The 27,329-nt window shown below is 37.5% G+C and overlaps 1 protein-coding gene across 2 annotated transcripts in view; it reads left to right on the forward strand.

Annotated features, from left to right (window-relative positions):
- C8H11orf49 (chromosome 8 C11orf49 homolog) overlaps positions 1 to 27,329 on the forward strand; it is a 199,904-nt gene that overhangs the window by 55,507 nt on the left and 117,068 nt on the right. For both annotated transcript variants that reach the window (XM_036859614.1, XM_036859615.1), the window contains exon 3: positions 25,790 to 25,920. In XM_036859614.1, coding sequence (XP_036715509.1) covers positions 25,790 to 25,920 — 131 coding nt within the window. The remainder of the gene's footprint in view (positions 1 to 25,789; positions 25,921 to 27,329) is intronic.

The raw sequence follows: 27,329 nt of genomic DNA on the forward strand, positions 1-27,329 counted from the left end.
TTTTTCAAATCCAGGCGCTATCTATTGACTTCCCGCTGTGTAAGATATAACCCTAATGCCCTTTAACACCCTTTACTGCACATGTGCGCCTTTGCTCACCCGCCACAACTCCCAGTATACTCATACCAAGGTTTTTGTTGTATCATTATTCAGTGTTTATATTTTATAACTATACAAACACTGTCGACCCCTGAACTATGTTGTGCAGTCTTCTTGCCCCTACGATTACCCCCCTTCCTCTTTTTTCTTGTTTGGTTAATTTCCTGTAGACTTATCACCAATTGAACCAAATTCTACCCACTTGAGTAAATTTCCCTTTAGTACCGTGCTATTTATTTTCCACTTGCCCCTCCAGATCCACTCTCTACATTTCTCTGCTCTGGAGGGCTGATCTGTATGGATTTTAATCCATAGGTTCCCTTGCCCTGTGGCTTCCATTTGGGCTAAAGCCAGTGGGAGGTACTGGCAGGAGATTGAAGGATAGGAGGAAAGAGGGTGAGATTGGGATATCTATTCACTTGTTTCTCTTTCTACCAGTTTGCTGTGGGCTGCGTTGGCTCTGTTCCTCTACTGAAGGTCACAGCTCAAGTCGAATGGTCCCTACTCTTTCTGGATTCAAGGAAGCATTCCCTCTGCTTGTCTCTTCAGGCCTAGGGGTAAAAACAGATCGTAACTGTTGCTGGCCCTTAGGTAATCCACTTTCCCTTAGCCCTGTCCACACCTTTGTAAATATTTTTTCTAAAAAACTTTCCTCAGCTATCCTTTTTAAATGCATTATCTGTTAACTGCCGGGACTGACAGAAGCAAGTACATTAATATTTGTATGTATTTATTCTCTCTGTTTTATCTCCTTAAAGAAGTCTCCTCCAGAATCTTCTGATCTGCTTTATCTTTATTATTTTATCTCTCTGTATGCTATACAGCAGTTATCAGGGATCTCTGGACTTTCACCATTACCCTTCAGATTCCCTGTCTTCTTTCTTCCTTGTTTTCGGTGTAGTAGTTTTAAAAAAGGACCCCACATTCTTTGATATTCCTGCCGTGGAGAAGTGGGGTCTATGTGCCCTCCCCTTGAATATGAATATAATAAAGTAACACTTTGTGACTTCCCAAGGCTAGGTCACAAAAGGCCATGTAGATTCTGTCTCTGGGACCTCGGTTTTCAGAAATTCCCTCTCAGGACCCCTCTTACTAACCAGCTGCCATGTGTAAGAAGCCCAGCCACAAGCCTGGTCTTCAAGTCATCCCAGTCTAGGCACCCAACGTGCGAGTGAAGACGCCTCCAGATGATTCTATCCCCAACCCTTTGCGTCGACCCCAGCCATTGAAGCCTTTCCAGTTTAGGTCCCAGACATCATGGAGTAAAGACAGGGCGTCTCTGCTGCACTCTCTATAATTCCTGAACCTACTGAATGCACAAGCATAGTAAAATTTTTATTTTTTATGCCAGCAAGTTTGGTGTGGTTTGTTACGCAGCAGTAGAGGTCTGAACAAAATTTGTTCCTGGGAGTGAGGTGCTGCAGTAACAAAAACCTAAAACATGCATCATTGGCTTTGAGACCAGGCAGCAGGCAGAAATCAGAAAGACCTTGAGGAGACTGTTAGTGGAAGTCTGATGGGCCTCAAGGAGGCTATCAATGAAGCCTTAATAAAGAGTGAGGAAAATGTTATTGGAAGCTGGAGGTAAGAGGACCCCTGTTATACAGTGACAGGAAGTTTGTCAATACTGTTACCTTTGGTAATGTGAAAAAATAGGAAATGTAAATGAACTATTTGGTTTTCAGGTAGGATTTAGAGGAAATATAGAGAGCTTGGGACAGTCTTTCTAACCAGCAAAAAATACTCAAAGTAAGAAGGTGCCTCAAGGCAAAGATCAAATACAGAGTGCTGTCAGAAAAATGTGGTCTTAGAGTAAAGATGTACCGTTTGTTAAAACCTCAGAAAGATTTCAAGGTGGAGCCTCTTAGACTCTTTGAGATAGACAAAAGACCTGAAGATCTTAAGGGTGTTGTCTCATTGCAGCCTAAGAAAACCCAAATAGGGCCTGTCTCAGGGAGATTTGGGTGTACAGCTTTTGTCTGATGCAGAAAAACCCATGTTTTTAAGAGAATGGTATTGGGGGAAGTACCACCAGTTTGGACTAAAGAGGATAGAGATAATACAAAACAAAAAGTTACCTTAGGACCCCTAGACTTCTGTGGACAGGAAGCAAGCCAAGAAAGCTCCTCCACTACAAACTGAAGCAATGTTTCATGGAAATGAAAGTATGATTCAGAAGATGGAACCAAAAACTCAGAGTATAGAGTCAAAGGTCATGGAAAATCATTACCAGGAAGAGGTATTGGGCCCAAATCAAGGAAATAAGACATGTGCCTGTGTGGATTTCAGAATTGCAATGGACCAGTGATTACATATTGCCTCCTCTTCTCCCTCTTTTTGAATGGAAGTCTATTGTGGATATCCTATGCCTGTATCATCATTGTACATATGGGAGCATATAACTTATCTCCTCAGTTTACAGGTGTTTAGATGAGTAATCAGACTGTGGAGGTGTACCCCAAAAGTTGTACTTGAGGAACTTCATCTGCACCTGGTTTCGATTTATATGACAAGATCCTGGAGTTTGGGTTGATGCTGAAATGGAGTTAGACTTTAGGGATTTAGGAGAGCAGGGTGTATTTTGCATTTGGGAGGAATGTAAATTGTTGTGGCCAGAGGGAAACTGTGGCAGATTATATTTTCCAAAGATAGCTGCACCAATGTCTCCTGTCCTACATGTTCTTCTACAAAGTAATCTTGCCACACCCCCAATAAAAGGTGGAGTCTAGGACTTCCCTGGTGGTGCAGTTGTTAAGAAGCTGCCTGCCGATGCAGGAGACACGGGTTCGATCCCTAGTCCGGGAAGATCCCACGTGCCGCGGAGCAACTAAGCCCACGCACCACAACTACTGAGCCTGCGCTCTAGAGCCCACAAGCCACAACTACTGAGCCCGCGTGCCACAACTACTGAAGCCCGCGTGCCCTAGAGCCCACGTGCTGCAACTACTGAAGCCTGCGCGCTCTAGGGCCTGCATGCCACAACTACTGCGCCTGCATGCTGCAACTACTGAAGCCCACACACCTAGAGCCTGTGCTCCTCAACAAGAGAAGCCACTGCAGTGAGAAGCCCATGCCCTGTAATGAAGAGTAGTCCCCACTAGCTGCAACTAGAGAAGGCCTGCGAGCAGCAACGAAAACCCAACACGGCCAAAAAATAAGTAAAAAAACCAAAAAAACAAAGAAAAACTGGCTTGTTCATTTAAAGAAAAAAATGGTGGAGTCTAATTTTTTACAGTGATGTGCCTTGGTGTGCATCTATATTCATTCACTGTGCTGGGCTTTTAAGGATCCTTTTGGTCTTGGAACTCATGTCTTTCAGTTCTGAGAAATTTTCTTCAATTTTTTTTCTTGCCTTCGTTTTCTCTGTTCTTTCAAACATCTTGTCTACTTGCATATGCACCCATGTAGTTTTATATCAGTGGTATCATACTATTCATGCTGTTCTGTATAATGAATATTATTTTTCAGATTATATAGGCTATATATCTTTTAAGATTTATCAAATGATACGACATTTAATATTTATCAATTAGCATGGCATTTAAACATAATCATTATACCTATATCTATATATAAAAAATCTATAGGCTGTTTCTCACACCTGGAAGTGGCCCACACACCAAATAAAAACTTTTTTAGACTAGGTGTCCCGATTTGAACTTCTGAAAATATGGTCACCATATGCTAAGGCATGAATTAGGGAATGAGCATGGTGTTTGATGTTCCCCATTACTCTTTTCATTGCTCTCCATTGCTCGTCCCTCCTTTCTTACATGATGACCCTATCTGAGATGAGTCTACATAATGGAGAGTAGTTTAGAATTGTGATATTTTATGGAAACAATTATCTGTAATAACTTTTTGTAAAAATCGTATGTTTATTTTGGAGTTTTAAGCCTAGTGGTAAGACAGAATTTTTTCCTTAGGAATCCAGATTTTCTCTTTAATCAGCAAAACCCTTTAATTTGCTAAAGATCTGTTTTGTGCCCTGTTGACCGCTCAGTGGAACAAGCAAGTGTTAAGAGATCCCTTGTGTTTTTTCTTTGGTTGTAAATTCCATCAAGCTAGCCCATTAATTACAGTGGTTGGGAATTGGAGAGCTGTTCATTTGGCAATTAGCAAAGGGTGGTGGATGAAAGAAAAATACCTTTCTGATATTTTTGCTTAGGAATTTAGGGATTCAGAATTTAGTCATAAACGACTTGAATTGTTTGAATTCAGTTCAAACAATTGTTTTGAATTGTTAATTCACTTAAATCCACTTGAATCACTCAAATCCTTCCTTGTTTTGTAACATACAAGATCTTAGAGATAGCTAAAACAGTGGTTGGGAAATTCTGTTGTGGAGCTAAAACGGTGGTTGGGAAATTCTGTTGTCGATTTAAGATCCTCGAAAAGCATGTTTTGGTGATAGATAAGCAAGTATCGGTTAGCTAATAAAGTGAGAAGTCCCAGGTCCCGCGGTTACCTCTCTGCATCAGAGGAAGTGTGTAGTTTGTAGGCAAGAGGCAATTTCTTTGGAGTTCACTGTCTCTGTTCTGCAGGGCTTTTTTCTTTCTTTCTTTCTTTCTTTTTTTAAAAAAAAATATCATCCTAGACATAACAAGAACATTTAGTGGCACTAGATGGTACTCATCAGGAGTTTAGGATGTTTGCATGTTAGGTTGTTTAAAACAAGGCAGAAGGGATTACTTTTTGCCAGCTGCATCATTCCTGGCAAGAGCTTACTAGTTTGCTGCTTGGTTTTTTGTTGTTGTTGTTAACCCATTAGAGAAAGTAACCAATATATTAGTTCCAGCCAAATCTTTGTCATCACTGGTCCTAAACACCTCTTGGGGACCTAAGAGCACCTGGCCATTCTGAAAGCCTCTACGCTCAGTGATTGATGCTCATCTCTGCAGGCTCCCCAAAGCCCTCGTCCCTTTTTCCTGAAGCACCTTCAAGCATTTCTGCATGGCTACCCACTCTCTCTATTACATCTCCTCCTCCTGCCTTACTGAATACTGGATTTCCCAGCTCACAACTCTTAAGAAGGAGCTTTATTTCAGAGTAGAAAAGGGCCCCCATATGTGGCCTATTATATCCATATCAACTTGCTTACCCTTTTCAAACAGCTATTGTCTTTTAATAGGGTCCTGCCTGGCAGGGGGAGTCCTTAATACCTGCCATATAAGAATGGGCAGCTTGAGTTACAGCGAACTGCAGTTTGGTGCTCTGATCAAAAGGCCTCTGTTGTTTTTAGGGTTTTTTTTTTTTTCCCCTCCCTCTCTCTCTCTTTCTGTATCCTAAGCTAATAATTCAGCACAGCAAGGTCATTACTGGCTTTGAATTGAGAGCTGAGAGTGTTAAATTACTGACCTAGAATAAAAGAGATCTGGGGGACTCTCAGGAAAGATAAAGGGATTCCGGCTAGTAAGTGCAAGCCCAGCAACCTCGCTTCTTAACAATATTATTATTTTTAATCCTCTCTGTCTTCAAAAGTCTTTTCTGGGACAAGGAAAGATCTCCAGTTAGAGAAATTAGGTTAGGAACTCAACGACATCTTCTGAGAATTGTGGGCCAGGTCCTAGAAGTTCATGGATGCCTATGTAGCTGTCCTTTTTGTCTCCCCACCTTGTTACTATTTCACTCTCTTCCAGCTTGCTCCTTAGCCAAATATTGGTCCTTTATCACATAAGTCAAATATATTTGTGATATTTCCGCTGAAAGATTATCTCCCACATGGGGATTTCAGACATGTGAAAAACATACCATTTAGCCCCTAAAATATTTTTCAAATATGACACTGTCATCAAAAGCTACTTCTATTCCATTTATATATTTTTTTTTAAGTTTTTTTAAAATTAATTAATTTTTTTTTTTTTTTTTTTAGTCCTAGAACATTTCTTTATTATTTATTTATTTATTTTATTTTTGGCTGTGTTGGGTCTTCATTTCTGTGCGAGGGCTTTCTCTAGTTGTGGCAAGCGGGGGCCACTCTTCATCGCGGCGCGCGGGCCTCTAACTGTCGCGGCCTCTCATGTTGCGGAGCACAGGCTCCAGACGCGCAGGCTCAGTAGTTGTGGCTCACGGGCCCAGTTGCTCCGCGGCATGTGGGATCTTCCCAGACCAGGGCTCGAACCCGTGTCCCCTGCATTAGCAGGCAGATTCTTAACCACTGCGCCACCAGGGAAGCCCTAAAATTAATTAATTAATTTATTTATTTTTGGCTGTGTTGGGTCTTCGTTTCTGTGCGAGGGCTTTCTCTAGTTGCGGCAAGTGGGGGCCACTCTTCATCGCGGTGCGCAGGCCTCTCACTATCGCGGCCTCTCTTGGTGCGGAGCACAGGCTCCAGACGCACAGGCTCAGTAGTTGTGGCACACGGGCTAAGTTGCTCCGCGGCATGTGGGATCTTCCCAGACCAGGGCTCGAACCCGTGTCCCCTGCATTGGCAGGCAGATTCTCAACCACTGCGCCACCAGGGAAGCCTTCCATTTATATTTTGTAAATAATGTTTGTCTGGTCCTCACATACTTTAACAAGAAAAAAATTCCCCCACTGTGAATGAATTTGACACCTTTTCTCTACTATATTGGGTCTTCTGAAGAAAGTCATTTCCACCCCTTCATACTTTGTCAAAACTATTACCTCCCATATATCCTTTTTCACAATTATCTCTTAAAAGCCAGGCACCATTCATATCCTCTGGAAAATATTGACTTCCTAAATTTACTACTTTTAGAAAAGTCCCTGAAATCAACTTTCACAGATTTTATGTACAGCAAAGTAATAATAATAGCTAATAGTCCCTGAATGTGCCAAGCATTATACAACAGGCCTTATTATCACATTTAATCTTTGGCAACCTTATATAGTAAGCATTCCTATTATCACCATTTTACAGATAAAACATAATTGAGGCACAAAGTGGTTAAGTACCTGGCCCAAAGTCACACAGCTAAAAAGTGGTAAGATTTGCCCCAGACTAGTGCTTCTCAGACTTTAATGTGTATATGAATCACCTGGAGATCTTGTTAAAATGCAGAATGGGGTTTATTAGGTCTGGGATGGGACCTAGATTCTGATCTCTAAGAGGCTTCTAAGGGACACCGATGCTGCCGTCGTTGGTCCACACTTTCAGTAACAAAGCTGTAGATATTCTTACTTCGGAACCACTCTAAAAAATGTTTTGGTTATAACTTCCAATTTCTCATTCCATCAGGCAATTCTATAAATATACATACTGGGTTTTTGTGTTTCATTACTACTATTATCTTAACCAGTATCTTCATTTCTTTATTTTTATTGTGGTAGAATATACATAACATACAATTTACCATTTTAACCATTTTTAAGTCTACATTTCTGTGACATTAAGTACAGTCACATTGTTTTACAGCCATCACCACCATCCATCTTCAGAATTTTTTCATCTTCCCAAACCGGGACTCTGTACCCATTAAGCACTAACTCCCCATTTCCTCCTCCTCCTATGCCCTGATAACCACCATTCTAGTTTCTATCTCTACGAGTTTGACTACTCTGGATACCACATATAAGTGGAATCATATAATAGTTGTCTTTTTGTGACTGGCTTATTTCATTTAGCTTAATGTCCTCCAGGTTCATCCATGTCGTAGCATGTATCAGAATCTCCTTCCTTTTTTGAGGCTAAATAATATTTCATTGTATGCGTGTATCACATTTTGTTTATTCATTCACCTGTCGATGGACACTTAGGTTGCTTCCACTTTTTGGCTATTGTGAATAATACTACCATGAACATGGGTGTACAGATATCTGAGTCCCTACTTTCATTTCTTTTGACAATAAACCTGGAAGTGAAATTGCTGGATTATATGGTAATTCTACCAATATCTTACTTTCTAAGGTACAAGTTTATGTCCAAGTTATTGTTTATGTCCCTCTTTTTTAAAAAAAAAAAGAAAAAAGAAAAAATATTTCATACTAAAAGTGAATCTTTAAAGGATTGGTGGGAAAAGTGAGTTTTCAGTATAGAATTTCATTAGGTTCTGTCATCTATAGCTGCTTTGTGATTTTCAATCAATCACAAAAGAATATTGAAAAATGTCCTTTGTTTTTTAGAAGACTGGTAGTTGGTTAAATGGCACCAAGTAAAGAATTAGAGAGTGGTAATGTTCTAAAATAAATCAATACTAAGAAGTTTTATGTCACAGAGAAAGTTTTATGTGAATGAATTCAAGACTTCACCTGACAAACAGGTGTTTGGGGAACGGGGAGGCCCTTGTTAAATTTTTATGTTCTTTCTTTAAGATTTCCTGGAGTAACTATCCTAGGATCTTCAGAAACTTTGTGACACCTCTTTCTCTGAGGTCTTTAACCAAATAACACATTAGATTCTCAGTGTTTACAAAAGTTTTGTGTAAGAACCTGCCTACTATCTAGAGTTCTTCCCTCATATATCTTTTTTTTTTAAATAAATTTATTTACTTATTTATTTTTGGCTATATTGGGTCTTTGTTGCTGTGTGCGGGCTTTTCTCTAGTTGCAGTGAGCCGGGGCTACTCTTTGTTGTGGTGCGTGGGCTTCTCATTGTAGTGGCTTCTCTTGTTGTGGAGCATGGGCTTTAGGCTCACGGGCTTCAGTAGTTGTGGCTCGGGGGCTCTAGAACGCAGACTCAGTAGTTGTGGCGCACGGGCTTAGTTGCTCCACGGCATGTGCTTCCCTCATATATCTTTAGAAATAAAATTCTTTGTTGGAAATAAGAAAACAAATCAAAGTGACATTGAAATCTGATGAGTTAAGAAAATTTGAAGAGATTTTTATAAAGGTATCAGGAAGAAACTGACTTCTTTCCATCATAGACTACTGAATCATTAAGGCTATTTTAATCATGTATGCCTGGAGCTCTCTCATTTTAGGAGTTCCTAGCTAATGCAAAAAATAGAAAAGAATGGACTTGAACTTGGAAAGGTAAGAGAAAACAAAATAGCTTTCACCTAAAGTCAGGAAAATGAGTATTTTAAAAATATAAATGGATTTACCAGTAGCTTTAAAAAAATAAGTATACATGGCTACCAAAAGAAACCATTTATTTTCTAAAAAGTGAGACCAACTTTGGAGATAAAACAAAAAACAACACAAAGAAGGTAACTCTGGAGATAATGGTAATAGTGTAACACAAGACATGATAAGATGAGATAATAACCTAGAAGAGAATGGAATCAGCAGCCGCAAGACTGATGTGTGTGGCTCTAACAGAACAAACCCTGTTTGGTTTGTTCCCAACACCCCTTCAATTTTATTATCATTTTGAATTATAATCAAATCCAAGACTTTGGCCTATGACTAAAGCATTTGTATGAAGCATTTTTTTTCTCAGCCTAATTCATATCATCTTGAACGAGAACAAAGGATGGTGGTTTGAGAATTACTTGCTGGCTTTGAACGGAGAGAGCTGATAAATGTAACGCCTCCAGCTCCTGAATGGGGAGGGGCGGGGGTAGCAGGGAAAGTGTTTTTAACATTTAAGGGACCCTAAAAATAGGGTTGGGTCTTCAATGAGATCTGCAGGTGATGCTAATGGGACCATTTTGGGGATCCTAGTGAGAGCAAAAGGATGATACAAAAAATCCGAGAAGCTATAGCTATAGGCAGAAAATAGAATGTTCCTTAAAATGTCATCTACTGTTGTACAAAGCTCAGATATGCAAGGGGTGGGAAAAACCTGGAAGGAAACTAGTATTGAGCTGAAAAAGCTAAGGAAGAAAACTGACAAGAAATTAGATAAGAATATGATATGTGATCTGGCAGTAAAACAGACAAAAGCTGTTTTGAGGTCTGGAGGTAGAGAGTAATCACACTGTAGGGAAGGAATGGCAGGATGTGTCTGAGGATGACTAAGGAGAGCCTTACCTGCAGCACTAAATTTAACTTCAGGAGCAGAAAAAAATAGCACCGGTGGGATGAGCCTGTTGACAAAAGAGGTCCAGAGGTTGAGAGGTAGAGCCGAAGAGAAAGAAGTAACAGATAACAGGTTTAGAGACCACATGAGAAAATATGTGAGACGTAACATGGAGCAGGAGGTAGGACATAACAGAAATACCGCAGCATTCTAAGGAGGAACATTCTTTGTCCAGAAATTTTTCCTGTAAGGCTAGGAGATGTTTCCCCAGAGCAATCATGGAAACACAATTACTCTTGATTTCAAGTGAAATTAGGCAAGCTCCTGGAAGTTCTGTTATCAAGACCTGTGTTTAAAGGCCTTGTAGGAATGAGAAAAACTAGAGACTTATGGTAACTGTTGTTAAAAAATATTTTTCTTACAAAAATGTAACATATAATAATATTGCAGAATGTATGGAAGACAAAGAAATCAATTAGAAGCTAACAATCCTAATACAAGGAGTAAATACAATTCTTTTAAATTTTCTTAATCATTTTCCTTATTGTAGACCTACTTTATTGTAGTTAAAATTATAATGTACATACAGTTTTATTTCCTGTTGTTTTTATAGTATATGAAAAGCATTTTCTAACTTGCTACATTGTCTTTTTGTAATTTAAATTTCTAACATGCTGTAAAGAGTATGTATGCAGTAATTTTCTCCCAGTGCGCTCTGTGCATCGATTTCCCATCCTGAAGTACATGTATTTGCCTGTTTCTGTTGGCATGGAGTAAAGAGCAATATAAAAGAGATGTTCCTTAACACTTAAAACTGCAAGGGGTAAACAGATGTTAATGAATCATCTTGCTTTTCTACTGATACAAGTGGGTAAGGAATTGATATGCAATTGAGAGTTTACCTTAGCATGCCAGGCCTTCGGCAATAAGTTTTGAAGTTGGAAGGCTTGAAAAGGGAGTTTGAAACATTTTTTAACTCTGGCAGGGGGCCTAACTGAATTATGAATAAAGATCCAGAGGAGAGCAGTTTACTTTCAGAGAAGCAGGATATGAGAACGAAGTCCTTTGCTTAGTCTTCTGGGGGGAATTTGCTTGGTGATCACCCTATCCGGAAACACTCTCCTTTCCCCTTGGCATCAGCCCAGGATGGGACAAGTGCTCTCTTCCGCTGCTTTAAGAAGATTCTTTCTGGGGTTTGGTGACAGAAGAGTACTTGGTGAAGTAACCAAGGAAAGAAAACTCGGCGCTGCTTATGCTTCCCATTGCAGAAGCTTTTCATAGCTCTCAGGGCCTGAGGCTGTCTCATGAGTTTTTCACTTCATAATGCAGTAGAATATGATCTCACTGATGTCATGGTCTGAAAACTAGCTCTGCTACTGAGGATTACTCAGTCAGGCAGAAAAAAACCTTGGTATGAAATGCCAATGCTAAGGCATTAGAGTGAACTGATAAGCTTCTGATTTAGTTGTTTTACTGTTGCAGAAATTACCTATCTCATCCACCACAAGGGCAGCTCAGTTCTCACAAATTGGTTCACCTATCCCTAGACAGTGACTGAAGATTGATTAGTCCCTGTTGGATTTCTTCCTAAATTGGAGATTTTTTTTTAGAAGCCAGTGATCTCAGATATTCTAGTTCTGATTTAGCCAGTGCTGAGAATGAGAAGATGAAGAGGATTGTGAGCGTCCACCTGCAGCATGGCAGCTTTCTATTTTCTATACTGCTTACACTTATATCTTCCTGGCCAACAGAGAAGATAACCTGCAGTCGATTCACCTGATGCATATCTATGAGCAGAACTATATTCCAAATGTACCATATGTTAAAACCACACTTGGTGGGCTTCCCTGGTGGCACAGTGGTTAAGAATCCGCCTGCCAATGCAGGGGACACGGGTTCGAGCCCCGGTCTGGGAAGATCCCACATGCTGCGGAGCAACTAAGCCTGTGCACCACAACTACTTAGCCTGCGCTCTAGAGCCCGCGAGCCACAACTACTGAAGCCTGCATGCCTAGAACCTGTGCTCCACAACAAGAGAAGCCACCGCAATGAGAAGCCTGCGCACCGCAACGAAGAGTAGCCCCTGCTCACCGCAACTAGAGAAAGCCACGCACAGCAGCAAAGAACCAAAAGCAGCCAAAAATCAATCAATCAATCAATCAATTAATTAATTAATTTAAAAAAACACACACACTTGGTCAAATTTCTCCTTGGATACAGGGTCATGATGTTCATTTATTTTTTTCCTGTTATAGGTGTATTGTATGTTTGAACAATAGATTATAACAGCCCAGTAGAGAGTTAGATGGTTTTAGAAATTCTGCATTAAACTTTTCTGCAGAAATTTCTTTGTAGCACTATAATAAAGAAATTGGTGTGAGGTAACTTCTATTCAAGTGTGTTGCCGAAACTATAATACTTTGGGGTTCTGCAACATAGACCAAGCTGACATGCTTCACTGATTTCTCTCATCAAGTTAACATTGCAAAATTCTATAGCAGATAGGCAATGGAAAGAAAACATTTAAGGGCTTAGGCTTCATCTGAACTTCACAAGGAAGGAAAGAACAAACCCAGGCTTAGTTAGTTCTGGGGACCAAGTCACGCCCCAGGAATATATCTTTAGGGTTTGGTGACTTTTTGCAGCACAAAACGCCAGTCTGCTAATTTTTCCAATCCATTAATGGGAAATATGCCATAAAAGTTTTCTTTTCTATTCCCTCTATATGGAATATCTTTTTTCCTTCTGCTTCCAGAAGCAATAAAGTGTTACTTTAAATCATGATTCTTTCTAAAATGTTTTGGATCTTTGATCTTATTTATTTTTCAGAGGTTGATCTCTACCCTGTGTATTTATCACCTTGGTGTGGCCAGTTTGTGCTGCATAATTGGGTGTGATCTGTTCTCATATTTTACTTTTTTGGTAGATCTGTTTAGGATTTCTTGCAAATAAAGCTCATCTCAAAACAGCAAAAAACAGTCTCAATTCTAACAGAAGATAGTATATTCTAATGAGCTTGCCTGATTTTAGAAAGAATAAAGGAGATAAGAGACTGGCCTAAGAAGACCAAACTGCTGCAATCCAATTTAACTGTGTAGGTCAGTGCTCATTGGCTGTTTTCATTTTGAGTAAGAGCAAGGAGTATCTGGAAGATATGAAGTATTATGGGAACTTTGAACTTTTGCCTCTTGGCACATTGAAAATGAACTGGAATATTTTAATTTGGTCCTTTTGCTCTTTGTTATTTCTTTCTTTTTTTTTTAAACGCATTGTTTACTTTGTTTATTTATTTATTTATTTATTTTTGGCTGTGTTGGGTCTTTGTTTCTGTGCGAGGACTTTCTCTAGTTGTGGCAAGTGGGGGCCACTCTTCATTGCGGTGCGCGGGCCTCTCACTATCACCGCCTCTCTTGTTGCGGAGCACAGGCTCCAGACGCACAGGCTCAGTAATTGTGGCTCATGGGCCTAGTTGCTCCGTGGCATGTGGAATCTTCCCAGACCAGGGCTCGAACCTGTGTCCCCTGCATTGGCAGGCAGATTCTCAACCACTGCGCCACCAGGGAAGCCCTCTTTGTTATTTCTTTATCTAGAATGTGAATGGCTATGTATGTAAATCTACTATGATGACATTTATATTTAATTCTTTCCTTGGTAGTCCTTGAGTTACTGGCCACTTCACCAAAGTAATTTAAATCAATTCTGACTTTTTGCTTTTTAATATCCAAAATTAAGGTGTTTATGTGGAATTGATACCATAAACGAATTCTTAGAACTTCTTTAGTTTTTTTAGGAGAAAACAGATACCACTTAATAGAAGTCTGTTGACTTTTTTCTGTATAAACAGCCTTTGTTATTAAGTGAGAAAATGACATTTTATCAAGAACTCAGACTACTTAACAAGTTTACAAATGTCTGGTTATAAAGTCATTAATTTTAAACACAGCTTCTGCTGTATTTTCTTGATCTGTTACTCTAGAGTTAATTAACTATTAAGCAAATAAAATGCAAAAACTATGAAATTTAAATAATTTATTTTCTTGTTAAAATCAATTTGAGACATTTGTTCTCAATTTCATTTTAATAAATTTATTTATACCTTTTAAGATAAAAATTATATACTTCACAGAGACATTTTAATTTTGATATCTCTGGTTCTCTTGTGGCCAGAGGATCCAAACAGAGAGTTCTTGAACTTTTTATTCATGACAGCTTAAAAAGAAATCATCAGATCCCTATGAATTGGACAAAAGAATATCTGTATTATGCTACCTATAGTGTAAGAAAGAACAAGAAATAAAAATATTTACATGTATCTTCTCTTTATTGTAGAAAATCTACTTATAAAGGTAGATGAAATGATGTAATTAGGGGAAAAATAAGCATTTGGCAAAACCATCATAATTTTTATTGTTTCTGGCAAGAATTATCAGTAGATGCTGAAAGTAGCAAATGAAAGTTTGAAGAGTAACAGTATATTTCCACAGCCTCAAAGTATCTCTCCACAAGATACTTACTAATTACAAAGGATAGCTCTACAGTGGGTGAACCTAGCAGACACAGCTTTACCTAAATGACCAAAGTTGATATCACCAGTAATTAGACTAATCCACAGCAAGTGCCTCTTGATATGATGCACTGGGAAACCTCAGCATCACTTCTGTGATAATCCTGCCAAAAGAGTATAACCTGAATCTAATCATGAGGAAACATCAGACAAACCCAAACTGGAGTACAATCTGTACTCTTTAAAAATGTCAATATCATGAAATACAAAGAAAGACCCAGGAACTGTTTCAGATTAAAGGAGACTAAAAAGTCATGACAACTGAATGCAATGTATCATCTTGAATTTTCTTTTCCTATAAAGGAGACATTATTGGAACAATTGGTGAAATCTTAATAAGGTCTGTAGATTAAAGTATTATATCGATTTTAATTTCTGATATTGTTCATTGTACTATTGTTACATAAGAGAATTACTTATTTTTTAGGAAATACATACTGTGTTTAGGGGTGAAGGAGCATCATGTCTACAACTTACTCTTAAACAGTTCTGAAATATAATATATATAAATATCTATATTTATACATATATGTATGGGTGTGACAGAGAGTAGAGAGAGAATGAGAGAGAAAGAATGTTGTACTGAGAGCAAATGTAAAATATTCACATTCAGGTAATCTAGGCAAGGGATATGCAGGAATCCTTTGTGCTATTCTTGTAACTTTTCTGTAAATTTGAAATTATTTCAAACTTAAAAAAAAATTGACATCTCAAGGGAATAAAACCAACAACTTAAGGAAAATGAAAGAATTTGCTCAATGACGTTTAAATACTGGTTTTTGGAGAACTCTGTTTGAGGCAGGCATCTGATATACTTTTGTATGGCCTTTAAGATATTTTTAGGAACTTTTTTGTTTGATTTTACAAGTAAGATTGATAACTTTTTTTTTTCAAAATTTGTGATCCAGTTTTATTTATTTATTGAAGTATAGTTGATTTACAATATTATATTAGTTTCAGATGTACAGCATAGTAATTCGATATTTTATAGATTACACTTCATACAAAGTTATTATAAAACATTGACTATATTCCCTGTGTTGTATGTTACATCCTTATAACTTATTTATTTTATACCTAGTTGTTTGTACCTCTGAATCCCCTCCACTTATTTTGCCCCTCTGTCTACCCCTCTCCCCTCTGGTAACCACTAATTTGTTCTCAAGATTCATGACTATTAAAGAACATTACAGTTTAGTTAAATACAATGAAAAATTAACAAGAAGGTACATTTTTATGCAGGTAGAAAGTTTGTTTTGGATTTCTGGTCATAGTGGCTTGCAGTGTTTGTGATTTGGTCCTCCTATCCATTCCAAACACACGGTAATGATAAAATTTTCTGAGAGAAAATTTAAAGGATATAGCCATGTGTAAAATCAATATAAATTCACCTATAGACCAGGAACTAAACAAAACCACAGTGTTAATGGGACTAAAACCTTAGGCCTCCTCTGCTCTGGGTTCAGAAGCAAGCATAGGTAACTAAGTGCTCATTTCTCATGGAATAGTAAAGACTAAAAGTGTCACACACAGGGCAAGAGACTAAAGCCAGACTTTTCTTCCTCCACCCCTTTAAAGGGGATTCAAAAAAACTTATTATTGCTATCTGGGAAATGGCTTATATAAAACCTGGGAGTACAAGAGGAAGCAGACACCCTTGTAGTCAGGACTTAGTCTTGCTACTCAGGTCTAAGCTACTCAGAGATTCAGTGATAGTCTCTGTGGTCTCTGTGATATCCCCAGTATCATCAGGAATGGAGTCTTAAGTCATCCAATATAAGACCTAGTTCTGAACTAGGATCTGTCTCCAGGAGACAGTGAGAGAATAAACAAGTAGAGAGAATAAAGCCTGCCACTTAAGATGAGTTTGCACACTGCAATTCCAAAACATATAAGGAAAACTGATGCTAAGAAAAAGAGCCAATAAACCCAGCAATTGAAATATAAATTTACTCCAGAGAAAATAAAGTTAATTAATTATTTTAAATTGATTTTGAAATGAAGTTTAGGATCCTCAGGGAGAAAAAAGAAGGAACAGTAGTAATATAAAAAGAGAACAAAATATAGATAAACAACAAGGGTTGTACTGTATAACTCAGGGAACTGTATTCAATATCTTGTAATAACCTATAATAGAAAAGAATACATACATATATATATCTGAATCACTTTGCTGTATATGAGAAACTAACACAACATTGTAAATCAATTATACTTCAATAAAAAAATAAATAAATAAAGAGAGAACAAAAATTGGGAAACAAGAACAGGCAAACTGAAACAAAGCCATGTATAAGCCTTAAAAGACGAATTGAAAGTTCTAGAAGTAAAAAAGTTAATTGAATTTTTTAAAAACTGAGAGAGAATGAACTCTAGACCAGACATAATAGAATAGAGAATTCATAATTTAGAAGATAATACTAAGTGTAACACAAAGATCAAGAGATAAAAACTATAAAAGGACCAGTGAGAGACACTGAGAGGCAACAATGTATATCTAACAGGAGATTTAGAAGAAAAGGATAGAGAAAATGGCAAAGAAGCAATATCTTAAAAGATACTGGCTGAGAACTTTACAGATTTGACAAAATACATAAGTCAGGTGAAAGTCCTGAGCAAGATAAACAAAAATAAACCTACATGGTAGACACATTGTAGAATCTGCAGAACATTAACGATAAAGAAAATAGCTTATATGAATGATAAGAATGATTAACTCCATCAAGAATGTCAGGAGTTTGACTGCTGGCGTCTTGACAACAATGATAGGTGCCAGATGACAATGAAGTAGTGTCTTTAAAGTGCTGAGGGAAGATAAATGGCAATCCAGAATTCTCCACCTGGTTAAATCATAACTCCAGAGGGTAAAATAAAGATATTTTCAGGAAGATGAAAAGCAGGAGTATTTACTGCCCACAGACTTTTGTGTAAATGACAGGTCTATGAGTATTCAGAAATTAACAATTCAGAAATCAAAAAAGCTTAAAAAACAAGGTTTTTTTGGTAAGTTTTCAGCAAACTCATTTGTGGGCACACTTGACCTGAACTAGTTTATGAGGCTGTCTTTGGTCTTTATTTATCCTACCTAGTGTGACTATATGTTTCACTGTGGAAATTTTAATATGCTTGACTGTGGGCTGCTTCCCCGGCCCCAGTGGATGTGTTATATCACAGCTAGTTTGTCCAACGTGTTGCCTTTATAAAATCCAAAAATTTGTCCGTTCCAAAACAGAGAGGTCCCAAGGATTTCAGATAAGTGATTGTGGACCATTCTTTCTTTACTTTTTTTCTTGAATAATTTCCAACTTTTTCCCCCAGTTTTACTGAGATATAATTGACATACAACACTATATAAATTTAAGGTGTACAGCATAATGACTTGACATACATATATGTTGTGAAATGGACCTTTTTTTTCTTTCAATTTTTTTCTTTTTTTTTTTTTATCTTGAGGTATAATTGACATACAATGTTATATTAGTTTCAGGTGTACAACATAATGATTTGGTATTTGTATATATTGTGAAATGATCACCACAGTAAGCCTAGTTATTATTCATCACCACACATAGTTACAGAATTTTTTTCTTGTGATGAGAACTTTTTAGATTTACTCTCTTAGCAGCTTTTAAATGTGCCAGTATTATTAACTATAGTCACATGGTGTACATCACATCCCCATGACTTATTTATAACTGGAAGTTTGTACCTTTTGACCCCCCTCACCCATTTTGCCCATCCCCCAAAACGGTTGCCTCTGGCAACCATCAGTCTGTTCTCTGTATCTATGAGCTTGTTTTTTTGTTGTTTTGTTTTGTTTTTCAGATTCTTCATATAAGTGAGATCATACAGTATTTGTCTTTCTCTGTCTTATTTCACTTAGCAGAATGCCCCCATTGTCCATTCTTGTTGTCACAAATGGCAAGATTTCCTTCTTTTTTATGGCCAAATAATATTCCACTGTGTATATATATCACATTTTCTCTATCATCACTTCATCCATCAGTGGACACTTAGCTTACATCTATATCTTGGTTTCTATAAATAATCCTGCAATGAACATGGGGGTGCAGATATCTTTTTGAGCAGTTCTTTAGATAAATACTCAGAAGTGGAATTGCTGGATCATATGGTAGTTCTATTTTTAATTTTTTGAGGAACCTCCATACTGCTTTCCATAGTGGCTGCACCAATTTACATTTCCATCAACAGTGCACAAGTGTTTTCTTTTCTCCACATCCTTGCCAACACTCGTGATTTCTTGCCTTTTTAAAAATATCCATTCTAACAGGTGTGAGGTGATGTCTCATTGTGGTTTTGATTTGCATTTTCCTGATGATTAGTGCTGTTGAGCACCTTTTCATGTACCTGTTAGCCATCTGTTTGACTTCTTTGGGAAAATGTCTATTCCAATCTTCTGCCTATTTTTTAATCAGATTGGTTTTTTGTTTTTTTGTTTACTATTGAGTTGTATGAGTTTTTTATATAGTTTGATATTAACCCCTTATCAGAATATGATTTGAAATATTTTCTCCCATTCAGTAGGCTGCCTTTTCATTTTGTTGCTGGTTTCCTTTACTGTGCAGAAACTTTAATTTGATGTAGTCCCACTTGTTTATTTTTTCTTTTGTTGCCTTTGCTTTTGGTGTCAAATCCAAAAAATTAAAATGGACATTTCTTAGAGGATGAACTTCAGCAAGAAAATAATTGAACCAAGAGAGAAGGAGCAAAAAATAGTAATGAGGATAAAAATTGGTATGAAATGTTGGTAAACTTAATTAACTATTGACTAAAAATTAATAACTATTTTTTACATTAAAAAAAAAGTAGAGTCAAAAGAAATAAAAGACATCCAAATTGGAAGGGAAGAGGTAAAATTATCTGTTTGCAGATGACATGATCCTACGTACAGAAAATCCCAAAGAATCCACAAAAAAGCTACTAGAGCTAATAAATGAATTCAGTAAAGATGCAGGATACACAGAGGCAGGATCAGTTGTGTTTTTATTCCAGCAATCAACAATCCAAAAAAGACATTAAGAAAGTAATTCTACTTACAACAGCATCTAAAAGAATTAAGTACTTAGAAATAAATCTAACCAAAGAGATGAAAGACTTGCACAGTGAAAACTGTAAAACACTGCTGAATGAAATTAAAGAAGAGCTAACTAACTGGAAAGACATCCCATGTTCTTGGAAAGGAGGACTTAACATTGTTAAGATGTCAGTACTTCCCAAAGCAGTCTACAAATACAACACAATCCCTACCAGAATTACAACAGCTTTTTTTCACAGAAATAGAACAACCAATCCTCAGATTCATGTGGAATTGCAAGGGCCTCAAATAGCCAGAACAATCTTGAAAAAGAAGAATAAAGTTGGAGGGCTCAAACTTCCCAACTTTGAAACTCAATACAAAGCCACAGTAATTGGAACAGTGTGGAACTGGCTTAAGGACAGACATATAGACCACTGGAATAGAAGAGAGACCCCAGAAGTAAACCCTCATATGTAAGATCAATTGATTTTAAGAAGGGGGCCAAGGGTACCATTCACTGGGGAAAGGACTGCTCAAAAAGCCTTTCAACAAGTGGTGCTGGGAAAACTGGATACCTATCTGCAAAGGAAAGAACACTTACCTCACATCTTATATAAAAATTAACCCAAAATGCATCAAGGACCTAAACTTAGAGCTAAAACTATAAAACTCTTAGAAGAAAACAATCCAGTGTCTTCTTGACATTGGATTTGGCCATGATTTCATGGATATGACACCAAAAGCACAGGGAACAAAAGAAAAAATAGATAAATTGGACTTCATCAAAATTAAGAACTTTTGTACATCAAAGGATACTATCAAGAAAGTGAGAAGACAACCTACAGAATGAGAGTACATATTTGCAAATCACATATCTAATAAGGGATTCATATCCAGATTATGTAAAGATCTCTTACAACTCAGCAGCAACAAAAAATGAACAACACAATTCAAAAAAGGACAAAGGGCTTAACTAGGCATTTTTCTAAAGAAGATATCCAAATGGCTAATGAGCCCATGAAAAGATATTCAACATCATTAGTCATCAGGGAAATGCAAATCAATACCACAATGAGATACCTCTTCACACCTGCTAAGAGAGCTATTAAAAAAGTAGATGGTGGTTGGGACTTCCTTGGAGGTCCAGTGGTTAAAGCTCCATGCTTCTGGGGCTTCCTTGGTGGAGCAGTGGTTAAGAATCTGCCTGCTAATGCAGGGGACATGGGTTCGAGTCCTGGTCCGGGAAGATCCCACATGCTGTGGAGCGACTAAGCCAATGCGCCACAACTACTGAGCCTGTGCTCTAGTGCCTGCGAGCCACAACTACTGAAGCCCGCGCACCTAGAGCCCGTGCTCCTCAACAAGAGAAGCCACTGCAATGAGAAGCCCACGCACCACAATGAAGAGTAGCGCCCGCTCGCCACAACTAGAGAAAGCCCACGCGCAGCAACAAAGACCCAACACAGCCAAAAATAAATAAATAAATAAATTTATTTTTTTAAAAAAGACTCCATGCTTCCATAGCAGGGGACACGGGTTCAATCCCTGGTCAGGGAACTAAGATCCCGCATGCTGCACAGCACAGCCAAAAATAAAAAAGAGGTGGTGGAATCACAGATGTTGACAAGAACATGAAGAAATTGGAACCCTTCTGCATTGCTGGTGAGAATATAAAATGGTACAGACACCGTGGAAAACAGTTTGGTGGTTTCTCAAAACATTAAACTTAGAACTACTCTTCTTTTTTTTTTTTTTAATTTTATTTATTTATTTATTTATTTATTTATTTATTTATTTATATTTATTTTTGGCTGTGTTGGGTCTTCGTTTCTGTGCGAGGGCTTTCTCCAGCTGTGGAGAGCGGGGGCCACTCCTCATCGCGGTGCGCGGGCCTCTCACTGTCGCGGCCTCTCCCGTTGCGGAGCACAGGCTCCAGACGCGCAGGCTCAGTAGTTGTGGCTCACGGGCTTAGTTGCTCCGCAGCATGTGGGATCCTCCCAGACCAGGGCTCGAACCTGTGTCCCCTGCATTGGCAGGCAGATTCTTAACCACTGCACCACCAGGGAAGCCCTAGAACTACTCTTTGATGCAGCAATTCTACTCCTTGGCATGTATCAAAAAGGAATTGAAAAGAGGGACATGAACAGATATTTGTACACCCAAGTTCATAGCATTTTTCACAGCAGTCAAAAGGTAGAAACAACCCAAGTGTCCACTGACAAATGAATGGATAAACAAAATGTGGTATATACATGCAATGGAATGCTATTCAGTCTTAAAATGGAGTGAAATTTGACGTATTCCACAACATGGGTGGACCTTGAAGACATTATGCTTAGTGAATTATCCAGAAATAGAAGGACAAACATTGTATGATTCCATTTAAATGAGGTACCTAGAATAGGCAAATTCATTGAGACAGAAAGTAGAATAGAGGTTACCAGAGTCTGGGAGGAGGCTAGAAGGGGGAGTCATTTTTTAAATGGATACAGAGTTTTTGTTGGGGATGATGACAAAGTTTTGGATATAGATAGTGATGATGGTTACATAGGATTGTGAATATGTTTAATGCCACTGAATTGGACATTTACAGTGGTTAAAATGATAAATATTATGAATGGTTAAAATGATAAATATTATATATATCTTACCACAATAAAAAAAGTTTTTCAATTAAAAAAAAGGTAGAATTCAAATTCTAGAAAATAGTATCAGAAGATGAGAAGAGTGCTAATAAGTTATTTAAGTGTACTTTGTTCCTTGTTTTGGAGAGTGATAAAGATGATTAATTTGACATTTAAAAAATGTATAGCTAAATATGTATGTTAAATTTAAGAGAAATACTAAAAGATTACAGATTCTGTCATAGCTTCCAAACTAATGGGGGGGTGATATTTTTTAAAAACTTTACTAACACACTAAAAAGTAGGAAAAGAGAAAAAAAGTCAAAGAATAACAGTTCACAGAAAAGACAAAATAAGGGACTTCCCTGGTGGTCCAGTGCGATCCCGGGGAACTGGATCCTGCATGCCACAACTAAAGATCCTGCATGCCGCAACAAAGATCCCACATGCGACAACGAAGATCCCGTGTGCTGCAGCTAAGACCCAGAACAGCCAAATAAATAAATATTTTTTTTAAAAAGACAGAATAAGGGCTTCCCTGGTGGCGCAGTGGTTAAGAATCTGCCTGCCAATGCAGGGGATGCGGGTTCGAGCCCCAGTCTGGAAAGATCCCACATGCCGTGGAGCAACTAAGCCCATGCGCCACAGCTACTGAGCCTGCGCTCTAGAGCCCCCGAGCCATAACTGCTGAGCCTGCGAGCCACAACTACTGAAGCCTGCGCACCTAGAGCCCATGCTCCGCAACAAGAGAAGCCACTGCAATGAGAAGCCCATGCACCACAACAAAGAGTAGCCCCTGCTCGCCGCAACTAGAGAAAGTCCGCATGCAGCAACGAAGACCCAATGCAGCCAAAAATAAATAAATGAATAAATTTATTTTAAAAAAAAAAGACAAAATAAGATGGCAGAAATTAATCAAATATATTAAAAACTTACTAAAATACAGAGAATGTAAGATTGGGTAAAAAACCAAATCCAGCTGTATAGCACTCACAAGAGAAGTATCTTTTAAAAATTACCCAAAAAGATTGAAATTAAAAGCATAGAAAAAGATATGCCAGGCAAATACTACTAAAAAAAAAAAAAGCTGGTATTGCAGTATTACAATACTAATTACAATACTAATATCAGACCAAAGTCCTGGACTTTTAAAAAGATGGTAGAAATTTGACTTTCAGTATCACTAGTATGGCTAGTTACAAACATAAATCCTGATACTTTCTGCCTGGTGTTATTCATCTGTTTTTTTCTTTTCTTTCTAAATCAACTACCACAGACATTTATGGAGCAGTATCTACTATGTGTTAGGTAATGCAATGGAGACAAAGATGAGTGCAGCCTAATTGATTACTGTATAGAGTCTAATAGAGGAAATATGTCCAGTAACTTTAAAACAAGGCAGCAAATTGTGAGTACCATTAGAGAGTTATAAGTGAGATATGATGGGAATTGGCTGTGGTGGGTGGAATCAGGAAAAGATTTCATGCAAAACATGGTATTTGAGATGGATAGAATTTTAAGAGATGGAGGTAGGAAAAAGATATTTCAGGTTGAAGAGAAACACTAAAGCTTTGAGCAATCGTGTTTTCTGCTTTTTCTTTACAGCCATCTTATCTAAAAGAATTTCACTGGTTATACTAAGATTGTCTATTAACTCTTTAGGTAATGATTCTGATCTCCATACTGATCAGCTACATGATCAACTGATCATCTGATTAGCTCCATACTAATCAAACATTTCTAATTATTTTTATTTTTAATTAAATGTGAGTTTTATTGGTATGAATTATCTAAAGGCAGTAGTGTAAATACAATTTACGTCTTTTTATATTCAGTATTGTAAGACTTTGCCCTATCAGTTTGTTGTATAAAATTCCTATTTTATAAATTCTTATGTATATTCTATTCATTTATATAATGAGGCTCAGCTAGATTCTTCAATGCATAAATTACTCCCTAGCTTAAAAAAAGATATTTTTTAAAAGCTACACTAAGGATATAATTTCACGAGTATTAGTTCCTTTACAGCCTAGACCATGACCTAGACACCAGCATTTTTCCCCTGGGGGTTGTGTAGCACACTTTGGGACTAATTCTTTACTGGGTAGCTTCATAAATTTAGGCTAGAATGTTATCATTTGCTAGACTTCATTTGCTAGAAATGTGGCCTACTCCATTTACCTGTAACAGCTCATTTGCTTTATTTCTCATTTTCCTTTACTCAAGACAACAGCACTGCAAACTGCGTAATTAGGTTAACACTTTCGTTGCTTTTTAAAAATCTCTCTCCTAATTCTTGGCCTCATACTTCCTCATAGTACCTTAGATTTCTATGCTGGCTTTCCATGGGGGAAGAAGGGTATGTAATTTGCTTTTTCATACAGTGTTGTTAATATTGACAGAAGGAGGCTAATTTTATCCTAAGTGATAATATACTCTATGTTAAAGACAGGTTAAACACTTCCCTCTGAACTTGTTCAGGGAAAAGGAAAATGGATTATATGGCTCCTGAAATTTTTTCCTGTTCAATTCAGAGATTTAGAATTTTTTCCCCCTTTAAATGCTAAACAAATGAAAAGTGACACTTGGAATTACCACTATCCCTCTGTTGCTTGCCATCTTCAGTTTAATGTCTGCTTCTCTACAAAGATTAACATATTTTCCACTCATGATTTACTTGTCAGGGACTTTAGGAGTTTTCTGGAACCAGAAGTCTGCCTTTGGTAGTGATGATTACTGGATAATTGCCTATTCTTTGGTGGATTTTCCATTTTTAGATTACACCAGGCTCTACAGCCTTTATTTCTTTGGCAGAAGCACCCAAAGGCAATGGAGTATATTTTTTCCCCTTCCCCAGCCCAGCTTAAACAATGACTCACTTGGGCCCTAGGGCTTTACTTCATACTCTCATTCAGGGGCCGCTTTCTACCCTTGTTTTTCTTATTTGCCTTTAGTGTCTGTCTGGAACCTTTTATATCCTTTGGCACATGGATTTTCCTCTAACGTTATTGTCAGAGAGGTATACAACACCACCCCCAAACTGGAACAGACAATCCAATTATGTTCCCATAAGCCATGTTGTTCTTAAGACAGCTGATATAGGTCAGAGAGAATACAAAAAGAATATCTTTAAGGAAACATAAATTTCAAGTGGGGTAGAGGGAGAAGTATTCTCCCAAAAGATACGAGTGCCAGTGTCATCCAGCTAAAGACAAAGATTTCCCTCTATTTGAGATGCTCTAATGACTGATTAAAACTTCCTCAGTGAAAAAAAAAAAAAAAAAAAAAAAACTTCCTCAGTGTGTGTGTGTGTGTGTGTGTGTCTGTGCATGTGTGTGTGTATGAGGTGGGAAGCACTCAGAGGAATTGGACTCCAAGAGTTTTCAAAGAGATATAGTTATGTGAAGAGAATTCCTCATAGAAGGACTTGGTCTAATCTATAGTTCAGAGTTTTTTTGAACTAAAAAAGTTTTTTTTTGAAAAAAAATCTTTTTTTCTCCTTTTGGACAGTTGTTCTATATATTCTTGACTTTTCATTCTAATTCTAGCCTTCTGTAACTATCCATCTAATGATGATTTCTTGATTTTTCTCTTTGCAGTTTTAACAGTGTATGTCAGGGAACTCACATTCTTTTTCGGGAATTCAGCTTCATCCAAGCCACCCCTCACAATAGGGCATCATTCTTACGGGCCTTCTGGAGATGCTTCCGAACTGTAGGCAAAAATGGCGGTAAGTCTTCCCAAATTCTTTTCTTGCCTTCCTTTATTCCCTCCAAACTTCTTTCTTTTGCTCAGTATAAATACTGTTTTAGTGCATACTCTTCAAGGCTCTAGGAACACCTTTTAAGGAGCTATCTGTCTTGTGTCAGAGATACTGCCATCAATATTATTATCACCATCACCATCACCGTCACTGAAGCACTTATTAAGATCCAAGTGTAACTCTGAGATCTATGTGCAGTAATTCATTTAATCTTCACAACGTCTCTCTGTGGTAGCTACTGTAATTCCCATTTAATAACAAATGAAACTTAGAATCAATTTGCATATTGTTGGTTCAGCATCTTATGATTATAACCCAAGGAAAATATTAAGAAAAACACCGATCAAAAATGTGTTTACTGAGACTTTATTTTGGTGATGTGAAAGGTGAAAGACCCTTATTGAGAGCTTCTTTTTAACAAATGGCACTAAATTCTTACATTCAGAATATTAAAATAGATTAAATTGCTCCAAAATTTTCAGATATAGACTCTCTACATCAAAACCTGTGTTCACGTCTGTTTTCAAAGGCCTGTTCTTATTCCCATCTTCATATTATGTTTTTCCAAATAAGTATCGAATATCTTTGACAGTTTCTATAGTAAACCTAACTTAAAGTAGAGGAAGGCCTAAACTATTTCCTCATTCATTCAACAAATACATCTGGTAGACTTACCATGTGCCTGGTGCTGGGGTTATAGTAAGAAAATAGGTATGCTCCCTGCTTTCATTGAATTTGCAGGATCCCCTACGCTGCTCTAACTGATGCTACTGCGACTTTATATATAGCTACTGAAACTTTTTTGCTAAAACTCCTTCTACCTAGTTTCTGATTAGATCATTTCACTATCCTAAGAAATAGGTATGGTAGATATTATTGTGCCCATTTTATAAATAACAAAATTGTGTAACTTGCAGAAGGATTGCACAGTAGCAAAGTTGGAAATAGAACCCAGATTTACTAATATGCTATTTCTACTATTGACAAGTAACTCTAGAGATCATCCATCTCAATTACACTATTGTGCAAGTGTATTGATAATAGCATCATCTTCTTTACAAAATATATGACTAGTAGTCGAAAATCAATGTGAACTCAATTTTAAGTGAACTAGCTCAGAAAAACTATCTTGTTGGTCTCCACATAAACAAAACTGGGAGCTGTGAGTGTATAGATGAATTTTGTACTATTTCATCAGAACCTGTCTTTCCTAATCCTTTCTCTGTCCCTTAACCAGTCAGCAAATATATATTAAATACTCATTATATCAAAGAATGGTGCATATAGATAGAGCTGGTTTCTGTGAAATAGCACATGGAGATAACTATGGAAAATAATCTTCAGATATCCTTAATTCTTTTCATGACTTACAAGTG

Source organism: Balaenoptera musculus, chromosome 8 (genome assembly GCF_009873245.2).
Source record: "Balaenoptera musculus isolate JJ_BM4_2016_0621 chromosome 8, mBalMus1.pri.v3, whole genome shotgun sequence".
NCBI lineage: Eukaryota > Metazoa > Chordata > Mammalia > Artiodactyla > Balaenopteridae > Balaenoptera > Balaenoptera musculus.